Source organism: Chiloscyllium plagiosum, chromosome 29 (assembly GCF_004010195.1).
Source record: "Chiloscyllium plagiosum isolate BGI_BamShark_2017 chromosome 29, ASM401019v2, whole genome shotgun sequence".
Classification (NCBI taxonomy): Eukaryota; Metazoa; Chordata; class Chondrichthyes; order Orectolobiformes; family Hemiscylliidae; genus Chiloscyllium; species Chiloscyllium plagiosum.
In genome coordinates this window covers 10013415-10026455 of record NC_057738.1, presented here as the reverse complement: position 1 = coordinate 10026455, position 13041 = coordinate 10013415, and the positions used below count along the sequence as shown (strand labels likewise).

The window sequence follows — 13041 nt, the reverse complement described above, 5'->3', positions numbered from 1 at the left end:
CCCCCCTACCTTTTTATCTCAGCCCACTTGGCACACCAGCCTCATTCCTGAAGAAGGGCTTATGCCCGAAACGTCGATTCTCCTGCTCCTCGGATGCTGCCTGGCCTGCTGTGTTTTTCCAGCACCACACTTTTGAACTCTACACCTTATTTAAGTCAATTTTCAGCCATCCCTACTCTAAGGGAAACAGCATGAGACTGTCATGTGTTACTTAATCCATTGCTTTGTTTGCCCTCCCCAAATGCATAATCTCACACACCTCTGGACTGAGTTTTGTCCCCCAATTTTTTGCCACTCAACCAAACCATTGATAACTTCTCTGTCAGGAGAAAACGTGCACTGAATAATGAGCCGAACCGAGCCAACCAGAAAGTTTGAATTTAAAGTAACTTTGTTTATAGTTTCTGCAGAACAGTAATGATGCCAGGTACTCAGCTGACCAAAAGAAACACACCGAGCAATCAGATGCAGCATTTTTAAAATGTGTAGAAGCCAAATGTGCAACAATTATTCTCCCCCTCACCCACCTTGCACTTTTGATTCTCTGACCTCAACTGTGGATCTTTCTGGTGCCCTATGATTTTTTTCTTCAATAATTGCTTGGCAGTAAAAAAAAACTGCAAAAGGGATGAGCAAGTTGGCTACAGCACCATGTACAGTAAACCATTCAAGTGGAGTAAGTAATAGGAATGCATAATTACTATTCTCCACAGTTTTGAGCATGTATCCCAATGGCTATGTTCTCTCCCTTCTGCTAGGGTTAAGGAGATTTCTTCAGAGATGAGCTTGGTGGAAGGAGAAGGATCCAGTGCTCATTGACCACTTATGTGCAAAGGCATTGCTAGATCTAAAAACACAATTCTGTTAAACAGTTTTGAACATCTAGGAGCTGAGATGAAAAGCAGAATCTCCAAGGATTCTGTGGATTGCTGCCAGAGCTATGGGCAAACTGGCATAGGATAAGTAAAGTCAAAGTTAATGTATGGCTCAAAGATTTGGTGTGAGAGGATGGGGTTCACTTCATGGGCCAATGTCATCAGGACTCCGATAGAAAGAGTGGGTGAGATGGGCTTCACACGAACAATGCTGGAACCAGTGTCCTTGCAAATTGAATACTTAAAACTATAGAGAGGGCTTTAAACTAAATAGGTTCAGTCAGTAGGTGGTTCTGGAGAAAGGATAATGTAAACCTCCAAAACAAAAGGATATGGCAGTATTAGAGGGCAGCTATTTAGATAATGGGACAGAGTGTACAAACTTTTTTTTATGCAGCAAGTAAGGTCCAAGATGATTAAAATGGTAAAAGGGCAAAAAAGAATGGCTTCCATGTAGTATGCAGAACAAAACAAAAACAAAGTAATAGCACAAGTAGAAATGTATGGGTATAGCCAAATGGAGATATGATTACATGGAGAACAAAGTTGGGAACCAAATACTCAGCCTCTGTGACTTTTCGAAAGGGTAGACTAAAGAAAAGTTTAGTGGGGTAGCTTCATTAATATGGGATGGAATAAGTACGATAGGAAGAACTGATCTTGTATTGGAAGATGTACTATACATGCATATGTTTGGATGGAGGTAGGAAATAACAATGGGAATAAAACATTTCTATAGGCCTCGTAACAGTAGCTATATTGTAGGACAGACAATAAATGTTGAGATAATGAGGCCATGATCTTTTGGGGAAACAGGGTCCATAACATGGTAGAATTTAGCTTTCAGTTTGATAGTGAGAAATGTGGGTCAGAAACAAATATGCTAAACTTTTTTTTTTAAAAAAAGGTAATTACAATGGAAAGAGGGCTTAGTTGCCTAGAGTGGACCTGGAAGAGGAAAATGATGCTGGTGAAATAATAGAGAACCAGGAAACAGCAGTGGAGTTGAATAATTACTTTACATCAGTTTTCATGGTAGAGGACATTAATAGCACTCCAAAAATATGAAATAACCAAGGTGCCCAAAGGGAAGGCCTATGAAATAAGCATGATGGCTGTCACAAGACGAAAAGGTAGTAGAGAAACCAATGGGTCTAAAGGCTGGTACATGCCCTGAACCTGATTGATTTCATCCTAGGATATCAAAGCAAATAGCTATGTGGATAGTGGATGCACTGTTGCAATTTTCCAAATGGCCCAGATTATTAGAAAACTGCCAATGTTACACATTTCTTCAAACAGGGATGGAGTCAAAAAAAATGTAACTGTAGCCCAGTCAGCTTAATATCGGTCATTGCGATAATGTTAATTACAAAGGATGTTAAAACAGAGTATTTAAAATGCATAGGGGCGGCACGGTGGCTCAGTGGTTCTCACAGCACCAGGGTCCCAGGTTTGATTCTAGGCTTGGGTGACTGTCTGTGTGGAGTTTGCACATTCTCCCCATGTCTGCATGAGTTTCCTCCAGGTGCTCTGGTTTTCTCTCTCAATCCAAAGATGTGCAGGTCAGGTGAATTGGCCATGCTAAATTGCCCATAGTGTGAGGTGCATTAGTCAGAGGGAAATGGGTCTGGGTGGGTTACTCTTCAGAGGGTTGGTGTGGATTGGTTGGGCTGAAGGGCCTGTTTCCACACTGTAGGGAATCTAATAGTCAAGCAGAATCAACATGGTTTTATGAAGGGGAAATCATAGTTGTTAAATTTATTAGAAATGTTTTGAAGAGGTAACAAACAAAACAGATAACAAACAAAATCAAAGACCCCTCCCACCCCAGTTATATTCTCTTACATCTTCTTCCATCAGGCAGAAGATACAAAGATTTGAAAACACAAATCAACAAACTCAAGAACAGCTTCTTCCCTACTATTATCAGATTTATGCATGGAACTCTCCTATATGAGAGTTGTTCCGCACCTTCTCTGTAGCATTAACACTATATTCTGCATTCTATTCAATTAGCCTGATGTACTTAAGTAAGGATTTATTTGTCTGGATAGCACACAATGAAACTTTCACATTATGTGACAAAAATAAATCAAATCAAAAGATTTGAAGGGGAACTAGTGGATATATTTGGATTTCAAAAGGTATTAGATAACACATATACGACTACTTAATGGTGTCGTAGGTGGTATCATAGCATGAATAAAGGATTGGTTAACTAACAGTTGGGATAAAGGAGGCGCTTTCATGTTGACAACCTATACATAGTGGAGTGCCACAGAAACCATGCTAGGTCCACAATTAATTATTTGAATGACTATTATTACCAAGTCTGTAGATGAAATAAAAACAGGAGGAAATGCAAGTGGTGCAGATGACACAAAAATAGGTAGGCAAAAAGCGGTGAGTCAACAGAGAGATGCGAATAGGTTAACTGAGTGAGGAAAAATCTGACAGGTAAAATAAGATGTGGAAAAATGTGACGCTATGCACTTTGGCAAGAAGACTTTAGTATTGTTTAAATGGAGAAAGACTATAGAAAGCTGCAGCACAGAAGGATTTGAGGGTTAGTGGCATACCTCCAAACACAAGGTATTTTCAAGTTGCTCTTCTAAACAGAACCTCTCTGCCTCATATCTGATCATCTAATGCTTTGTGAAAGCATAACCAATAATGAGAATATCCTTAATAGAACTTTAAAAAGGAAGCTATTGTGTGTTGGTGAGTATTTGGTTTGCAGTTTCAGTCACAGTTCTATTCAAATGGACAGTTATCTAATGTGAATCTTCATAAGCAGTTAGGAATACCCATCAGTATTAAAGCTTGTAATCACTGGTATCATCTTTCTTTTATAGGCCATGCCTGCAACATTCATTTGCTGGACTCAACTGACAAATTGACTGGAAAGCAAAAGTTGTTCGGTCTAGAAGGCTTCATTGAGGAAGTTCATCTCATTACATTGAAGTCAGATTCTTTCTGAATATTTATGTAATAACATTGTATTTTTGCTCATTTGAATTCTTCCAATGTTCAAAATAGTTGCAGTTTCATGAGTTTCTTCATAGAATGAGGTAATTCACTCTGTGGCACTGTTATTGGTAAGCGCCTCAACCATATGATTTTTAAATCAAGGGAATTCCTGCACTTGATTTTTTTCTTTCTAGTGGGAGAACCCTGATTTTCATTTTTGTTAAAGCAGGGACTGTCCTTAAATATTCTGTAAACACATTTCATAAATTTAAAAAGCATCTTAAATTTCTCTTGATAACTCAAGGATGTGTTTCACTATAGCTGATTGATTGATTGATTGATTGATTGATTGATTGATTGATTAACCAGAGCTAGACTGATCTTCACCTATATTTCATAATTCAAAGCCAAGCCTTTGCACACATACTTAACTATCATTTCCATATCCTAGAAGTAATAGCAATTTCCAATATCATGAAGGATTTCTCTGTGACACGCACATCTATGTCAAATGATGTATACGAGGGGTAACTGAACTTGAAACATTAACTGCTTAGTTGCTAGACATGATAGGTTTCTCCAGCACTTCCTGTTTTTGTTTCAGATCTCCAGTGACCATAGTTCTTCATTTTATTTAAATGATAGCATATGCCTATCAACTTTTTCAAAATGGTGTTGTCTGTTTCTCTCCGTTGAATGACATAAAAACTGTTCAGAGATGCATCACTGTGCATTTCCCAGCATCACAATCATTCATGGTTACACATGCCATGCAGCCACCAAAATATTTTTTTTGCTGAGTAAACACAGAAAATAATTCCTTGCCAATGTTTTGATGAGTACATTAAAATAATTCAGCCTCTGCAACAATTTCAGAAACATCAAACCATTTTGTAGACAGCCTTGTAATATACATCAAACAAATGGAGCAATTTTAGTTTTTTTAATTTAATATCTAAATTAGATGTTTTTTAAAAAGTCAGCAATTACTTATCTGTTTAACAACGTTTTGAGCAAAGTAATTTTAATCAAAAGAACAAAATAATCATGCATTTTACCATGACAAATTTTGAACTACAATAAATGCATTGATAAGAAAAGTGGACTCATTAGGTGTCAAAACATTTGTTTTACAGTTGACAGAAGACCTGTAAGCCAGAAGCTATTCAGAGTTTGCACCAATGATAGGGAGAAAATGTTTAAATATTACAGTGCAAAGATCACCATGTTGAGTTTTCAGAGAACGCAGCATACAGTCACTTTCCTGGTGGGAATTTCAATGGACTGCACTTCCTGGATTCTAATCTTGGAGTCTGAGGTTCTCGTGTGGTATACCACTTAAATGCAAAATGTGGTCTCTCTATATCAATGTTGACTCATTTGTGCCAAGCACTGTTCTAATTCTTATGGTGGAGTTAGCAGTGAAGTTTTTTTTTAAAACACAAGGATTTTGTCTTCGTTAAATATAACACTGAACAGTGTTTGGTAACAAACTATTTTGTTTAGAGTAGACTTGTGAATGTGGCCAATGTTAGAAATGAAATGAAATGTATAAACTTTAGCACCTAACATTTTTAGAATTTTATATTAATACTTGATAATTTCACCTGAAGCAAAGGAGCGATTTATTCCCGAGGAACTCTTAACAGATTTTAATACATTTTTTTGAAAGCTTCTAGTTCAAAGCAATGTATTTTTAAAAATGTTGTCATAATCAGTTTTATAAATATAAACTTTTTTCACTTTCAGGATTGTTCAGGTGAATCATTATTTTGGCACAAATCACTGAAGCAAGCAATTCCATGGAACATTTCCTCTCTCTGGACAGAAATTCAAGCTGTTCCCTGTGGCACATTTGACTGGTGGGGAGCATTTAATCAATGGGGAGGGTGGTAGGTATAGACACCACCCCAATCAGGTCTATTAGTGGTAGGCCAGCACATCCATTAAATATCACCTTTTCTCTCTGAATCAAAATCTCACAGTTGGATGTAAGAGATTTCTGGTACTATTTCCAACAATTCCTGTTGAAGGGCTTATGCCTGAAACATCGATTCTCCTGCTTCTCGGATGCTGCCTGACCTGCTGTGCTTTTCCAGCATCTCTCATGCTATTTCCAACAAGAACAGCAGACTTATTACTGGTGTCCTGACCAATATTTACCATTCAATCAGTGTCAAATAAACCCTAGCCCAAGTCTTCCATAGTCTGGAATAGCAACAGCCCACATATACAACATTACAAATCAGGACTCCACAGAGATCCCAACACAATGACAATGCAGGAATTGCCCAGGAAATTTCAACTTGTAATGTTGTAATGGGCAACTCCCCAGCACCTTGGAACCTGAAAACTTAAATCCTCAGAGTTTAATATTTTTGAGGTTCCAACTTACTTGGATAGTTATCTTGACATAAACCCTTCTCCCAACTCCTTTCTTTCCCCCCCCCCCCCAACTCAATTCATCCTTGACCCACCACAACCTATATCCTCCTCAATCTGCACCTTTCCCCTCCAAACCTATTAACCCTCAAACTCTATCTAACCAGAACCTGACCCAATCTCACCATCCAACTACTCCCTTGACTAATGCATGACTCTGACTACGCTCAACTCTTCCCTGCCATCCTCTGATACACTCCAAAACCCATTACCTAACCCACCTGCCTTCCACCACAATCATCACCTTATCGCACTACCAACCTTCCCGCTGACCACCTTGGCCACTCACATTCCTACATATTCAGACAAATGTTCTGGGACATGGAATTGTTGCTTAATAGAACACGGTAACTATTGCCTTAGAAAGGGTTATAGCTTCTGCACACATTTTCAACACTGCTCCCACTGAGGTTTCCTGTGCTTAATGAGTTTGGGAGTATCCAATTTGTCTGGTCAGGGTCACAAAACAGGAATTCAGACATTGGCCAGAAGATGTGGGCCATCATCCAGTCATTGTATTGTTACTTGTAAGGTGTGCAGTTTGGTAGCTGCAGCTCCTGCCTTACAAGAATGTAATTTCTTAAAGTACTTGTTCTAGGCCACTGGTTATAATGTGCTTTGGAACAAACTATGGCAAGGTGACAGCACAAAACGGCTGCCTGGATCTTTGCCTCCGCTCACTTTTTGAAGGAGTAATTCACCCGCACCACTGTCCTGCACGTTTTCATTTTTAGATGAAATCTAAATGAGAGGGAGGTCAGTTTTCACAGAGGGAGCTGGAGACGGATTCAGAATGGAATGTTATTATCATCTGAGAAGGGCAGTGACCGGGGAAGGTGTCCTACAAGGCAGGGTAATTCCGGGCTGAGCCGGTGACCAGATGGCGCTGGCCATCAACAAGGGAGACTCGACCCCCACCCGGGAGGTGGACCGGAGGCTGTGCCGGGGAGAGGAGCCCAGCCTCCTCCCCCCTCACCCCGGGAGAAGGGGGCGATGAGTAGCGCCGGCTCCGAGAGGCAGCAGCCCCGAGGCCTGATCAGGGACATCGAGCTGCATGTGCTCGAGTGTAAGGTGTGCTTCGAGAGGTTCGGCAGCAACCCGGGCCGCCGGCCGTGCGGCCTACCGTGCGGCCACGCCGTGTGCTGGCCCTGCGCCTGGGCCTTGTCCCGCACCGCGACCGCGCCCGGGGGGCAGCTCGAGTGCCCGTTCTGCCGCTGGAGCGGGCCCGTGTCCCGGGCCGCTGACTGCCTCCCCCTGCTGCAGCTGGCCGAGCTGGTGTCCGCCGCGGCGGCGGGGGCGGGGGCCGCCCAGCCCCTCAGGCCCGGGGAGTGCCCGGCGGAGCTCCGCTCCGTGTTCGGGGGCTGGGGTGAGCTGCTCAACCCCCGGGGCCTGGCGGTCTGCTCTCACTCCGGGGCCCTGGCTGTGGTCCAGGACGGCGAGCAGTGGCTGCGGCTCCTGGAGCGGAGCGGGGGCCCGCTGCCGGGTCCGGGTCCAGGCCCCGGCCCCAGTGCGGACGAGCCGCCCATCTACCCGCTGGACGTGGCGGTGGCCGGTGGCGGGCGGCTGCTGGCGGTGACGGACGCCGGGGACAGGTCGGTGAAGGTGTTCGCCCGCGGGCCGGGCGGCCGCCTCCAGCTGCTGTTGACTGAAGGCGGTTTCGGCCTCCCCTGGGGCCTGGACAGCGGCTCGGAGCCCGAGCGCTTGGCGCTGACCGACTGGGCCCGGGGCTCGCTGCTGCTGCTCGAGCTGCAGCCGCCCGGCGGGAGAGCGTCCCTCCGGCGGGAGAGAGTCTGTCACGGGCTCTGCCACCCCCGGGAGGTGGCGGTCAGCCGGCAGGACGGCTGCATCCACGTCGTGGAGCATCCCGGGCCCAGGGGTGGGGGCCGGCGCCTGAAGACCTTCAACAGCCGGGGGCAGCTGCTCCGTCAGGTGGACGGCCTGGGCCGGAGCCCCGGTGCCGGCCTCGGCATCTCCGGTATCGCCGTGGACGGGCAAGGCAACGTGCTGCTCGCCGACGGGGACAGCGGCACCGTGCTGTGGATGGGCGGCCCGGACAAGCGGCAAGGCCGCAGCCTCATCGAGCGGGGCCTAGTCAGGCCTGTGGCCTTGGCCTGGGCTGATGGTCACACCCTGATGGTGCTGGACGCTGGAGATCACACCCTGAAAGTGTACACGGTCCATTAAAGACACCGCAATAAACATCTCCTCACCGACATCCCATCACTGTCACTGCAAAACCTCCCAATCACAAAGCACTTTGCAACCACGAGAAACACTGGGAATTAAATTCAACTTTTATTAGGGAGCTGCTATTGCAAATACTATGATTCTGCATACTTTATAAAAAGAACAAACTTTGCTGGAATTCGAGCAACAAAAGTGAATTAAATTATGTCATTTTAAATATTATTATATTATAACTTATGCCCTTTAAAGATCATTATAAATTATGTCGTTTAAAGAGAAGACTGAGAACTGTTAAGTGTAAGCTATTTTTTTTCCTGATTAAACATAAAATATCCTTTACTCTGTTTGAATTTTTCTCGTTTTCAACTACTTAAAATATTTGTGTTTTTTCTCATTTCTCAAAAGAACCAGACTTTGGTGGTGTTATTGTATCAATTAACACAAAACAACCTTATCACACCCTAAAGTCCTTCGAAGACAATCAGATTACTTTGGAACCACAGTGACTGTTATAGAGGCAAACACAGCAGTCCATTTGTCCAGATGAAAATTCTAGAAATAACACTGAATAAAGAGCATACAGTTTTCTTCTTATGTTATTTGAAAAATATATTTAGTATTGAGTACAGGAGTTAAGAGGTCATGTTGTGGCTGTGCAGGACATTGGTTGGGCAACTGTTGGAATATTGTGTGAAATTCTGGTCTCTTTCCTATCGGAAAGATGTTGTGAAACTTGAAAGGATTCAGAAAAGATTTACAAGGATGTTGCCAGAGTTGGAGGATTTGAGCTACAGGGAGAGGCTGAACAGGCTGGGGCTGTAATCCCTGGAGCTTCGGAGGCTGACGGGTGACCTTATAGAGGTTTACAAAATTATGAAGGGCATGGATAGGGTAAATAGACAAAGTATTTTCCCTGGGGTCGGGGAGTCCAGAACTAGAGGGACAAGATATAAAAGAGACTTATGGGGCAACATTTTCCCACAGAGGATGGTACGTGTATGGAATGAGGTGCCAGAGGAAGTGATGGAGGCTGGTACAATTGCAATATTTAAGAGGCATTTGGATGGGTATATGAATAGGGAGGGTTTGAAGGGATATGGGCCAGGTGCTGGCAGGTGGGACTAGATTGGGTTGGGATATCTGGTCAGCATGGACGGGTTGGACCATGCTGTACATCTCTATGGCAGAAAATTGACAGCTTACCAGCTTTGAATAATGCCACAGAAACGCGTATATTGTCAGGAATATGGGGCATATGTTTAAAGTCTCATAATTCAGCAGTGCAATTCTCACATTGAAGTCTACATAATGTATTCAGGTTCACAATGGAGACTTCAAACCACAACCATCTGGCTTGAAGTCAAGAAGATTACCAACTGAACCAAGCTGGCATGAGTGCAGTTAGCCTTTAATTGATTAAAAGTAGTGCCCATTCTTTATTGTCAGTGGCAACAGACTATTCCACTGAGGAATATCACAGCTAAGGCCTGCTACATTTGACCATTCCATCTCCTGTCATACCACTGCTTGTCACTCAGCTGAGTGAGACTTGCTTTATCTGGATCTATACTTATTTATCTAACCACATGCAATGATTTCTCATCTGTTACCAGACCATTACCTCAGATCATCTACAATTGCTTAGGCCAGAAGCTCTGTGATATCCTCCTGCACATCTCAGCCTCTCTAACTTAGAGTCACAGAGATGTACAGCTTGGAAACAGACCCTTGGTCCAACTTGTCCACGCCGACCAAACATTCCAACCCAATCTAGTGTCACCTGCCAGCACCTGGCCCATATCCCTCTAAACCCTTCCTATTCATATACCCATCGAGATGCTTTTTAAATGTTGCAATTGTACTAGTTCCATCACTTCCTCTGGCAGCTCATTCCATACATGCACCACCCTCTGCGTGAAAAAGTTGCCCTTTAGGTCTCATATCTTTCCCCCTCACCCTAAACTATGTCCTCTAGTTCTGGACTCTCCCACCCCAGGGAAAATATTTTGTCTATTTATCCTATCCATGCCCCTCATGATTTTACAAACCTCTATAAGGTCACCCCTCAGCCTCCGACGCTCCAGGGAAAACAGCCCCAGCTGATTCAACCTCTCCCTTGCTTGCCTTCCTTAAGATACTCCTAGAGACCTATACTTTTGGTCATCTATGTATTGGGTCAGATTTTCTGAGGAATGGCAATCACACTCAGATTACCACTCCACTCCTTTTTTACATTAAGAAGTTACTCTGCATTTCTGACAGGAGATTCTGATTTGCACTCTATCACAAATGTGTAGTGTACTTTAAATCGAATAAGTCATTTGTAGTGCATGATAGGAAAAATCAAACTGCACCTCCTTATTCACAGCAATAGTTGCCATACTGTGTGACTTAAAGCTGCTGGAGAAAGTGAGGACTGCAGATGCTAGAGATCAGAGTCGAGAGTGTGGCGCTGGAAAAGCACATAAGGTCTGCCAGCATCCGAGGCGCAAGAGAATTGACATTTTGGGCATAAGCCCTTCATCATTACGCCCGAAACGTCAATCCTCCTGCTCCTCAGATGCTGCCTGATCTGCTGTGCTTTTCCAGCACCACAATTTCAACTTAAAGCTACAGCATTCAGGCAGCACTTTGATAGCTCCCGTGAAAGGGTATGTACGTAAGGCAAGTGTGAGAGTAGAGTGCCATGTGGGTAAGGTTGTGGGTGGGAGAGATGAGGTTTTGGTCCCCTGGGGGCATGTGATTAGTTGTTAAATAGTTGTTAAAGATCTGTGGGTGCCGGAAATCTGAAACCAAAAAAACATTGTTGGAGGAACACAGCAGGTCTGGCAGCACCTGTAAAGTGAAGAACAGTTATTGTTTGAGTACAATGACTCTTCATCAGACCTCAATAGTGTTAACTTTGATTGGCTGGCTGGATGACGAAGAGTGATGCCACTAGCATGGGTTCAAACCCATACTGGCTGAGATTACCATGAAGAACTCTCCTTACAGCCTCTCCTTTCACTGAGGTGTGGTGACCCTTAGATTAAATCACCACCAGCTATCTCTCTCTAATGAGAGAGCAGCCCTATGGTCCAGTAGGCCTATGGCAAATTTACTTTTTATTTTGAAGCTTCTGACACCTTAAGAAATGTATCTACTATTTCTGATAGGATTCAGGCAGAACTCAGTTCTGTGAATTTTTACAACAGATTTGCAACATATAATGGACACAAAAACTACCCTTACAGGGTTAATGTTAAAAAGTGAGAGCACCGAATGAAAAGAGAGTAAGATGTAGGAAACAAACAAAGACAGAAAGGGAGTTACAGAGATAATAATGGAGGAGAAAAGTTTTTAAAAGAAAGATATATTTTATGGATAATTACTAGTTTTTAGGTTATACCCTTTTTCAATATTTCATAGTTTAGATCTTATGATTAGTAATCCAAGAGTGTTCATTTTATATGGAACATTTCTTTAAATCACATTATTCCATTCCACCTCAGAACAACATAAGCAGAACAGAACCTTACACTATCACATAGATCAATTAGACTGGGAAAGTGGGAGTGCATTGAAACCTCGCTGAAATTAAGCACATAGGTGCAGCAGGCAGGACAAGAAAGCAAATGGTATGTTGACCTTCACAGTGAGAGGATTTGTGCATAGTGTCTTCCTGCAACTGGGGAGGATCTTAGTAAGACCACACCTGAAGTATTGTGTGCATTTTTGGTCTTCTGATCTGAGGAAAAATGTTCTTTTGAGGGAGTGCAATGAAGATTTACCAGATTCCTGGAAAGGCAGGATAGATGTAATAGAGAGACTGGATTGGTTTGGATTATATCCCCCAGAGTTTAGAAGAATGAGGGGGATCTCAGAGATATCTATAAAATTCTAACAGGACTAGACAGGGTAAATGCAGAAAGGATATTCTGAATGACTGGGTAGTCCAGAACGAGGGGTCACAGTGTAAGGATACAGGGTAGGCCATTTAAAACTGAGATGAAGAAGAATTTCTTCACCCATACAGTAGTGAGCTTGTGGAATTCTTTAGCACAGAAAATGGTTGAGGCCAAAAAATTAGATGTTTTCAAGAAGGAGGTAAATAATGGTTCTTGGGGCTATAGGGATCAAAGAGTATGGGGACAAAGCATGAACAGGATATTGAGTTGATCAGCCATGATCATATTGAATGATCGGCCAGACTTGAAGAGCCAAATGGCCTACTCCTGTTACGATTTTCTATTGCTTTATACTTGTATAGTAATATCAGATCAGCAATGATTTTCTTGAATCAGGTAGGGCAGGTTCAAAATGTTGTATGACCTTCTGCTCCAATTCCTTACGCAGGTCATTATATACATTTTAAATTATCAAATCCCAAATGATTTTTAACTAGCAATTCAGGAATGAGTGTATCACTAAGATTTCTTATAATGTCTCTCAAAGTTATACACCACCCTGACTTGGAACTATATTGCAGTTCCTTCACTGTAGCTTCATGTGTCTAATTTCTGGAACTTCCTCACTAACAGCACTGTGAGTGAACATATACCCCATGCATTCATATGCATTTACA

At 42.9% G+C, this 13041-nt stretch overlaps 2 protein-coding genes across 6 annotated transcripts in view; both read left to right on the top strand.

Moving 5' to 3' along the window:
• Window positions 1–6265, top strand: part of LOC122564369 (probable thiopurine S-methyltransferase) — a 47006-nt gene extending 40741 nt beyond the window's left edge. Inside the window, exons 10-11 of one of the 5 annotated variants that reach the window (XM_043719136.1) lie at window positions 3734–3842; window positions 5598–6265. In XM_043719136.1, coding sequence (XP_043575071.1) covers window positions 3734–3842; window positions 5598–5637 — 149 coding nt within the window. In that variant the 3' untranslated portion in view covers window positions 5638–6265. The other 4 variants (XM_043719137.1, XM_043719139.1, XM_043719141.1 and 1 more) reach the window with 4 other exon arrangements.
• An 855-nt stretch (window positions 6266–7120) lies between these two features.
• LOC122564368 (E3 ubiquitin-protein ligase NHLRC1-like) lies at window positions 7121–8816 on the top strand. The gene has a single exon (XM_043719135.1). The coding sequence runs from the start codon at window positions 7284–7286 to the stop codon at window positions 8472–8474; it is 1191 nt and encodes a 396-aa protein (XP_043575070.1). The 5' UTR covers window positions 7121–7283; the 3' UTR covers window positions 8475–8816.
• Window positions 8817–13041: the final 4225 nt, after the last annotated feature.

Excerpts from the sequence above, each read along its gene's own strand:
- LOC122564368 (XM_043719135.1), top strand. The coding sequence starts at position 7,284 with ATGAGTAGCGCCGGCTCCGAGAGGCAGCAGCCCCGAGGCCTGATCAGG.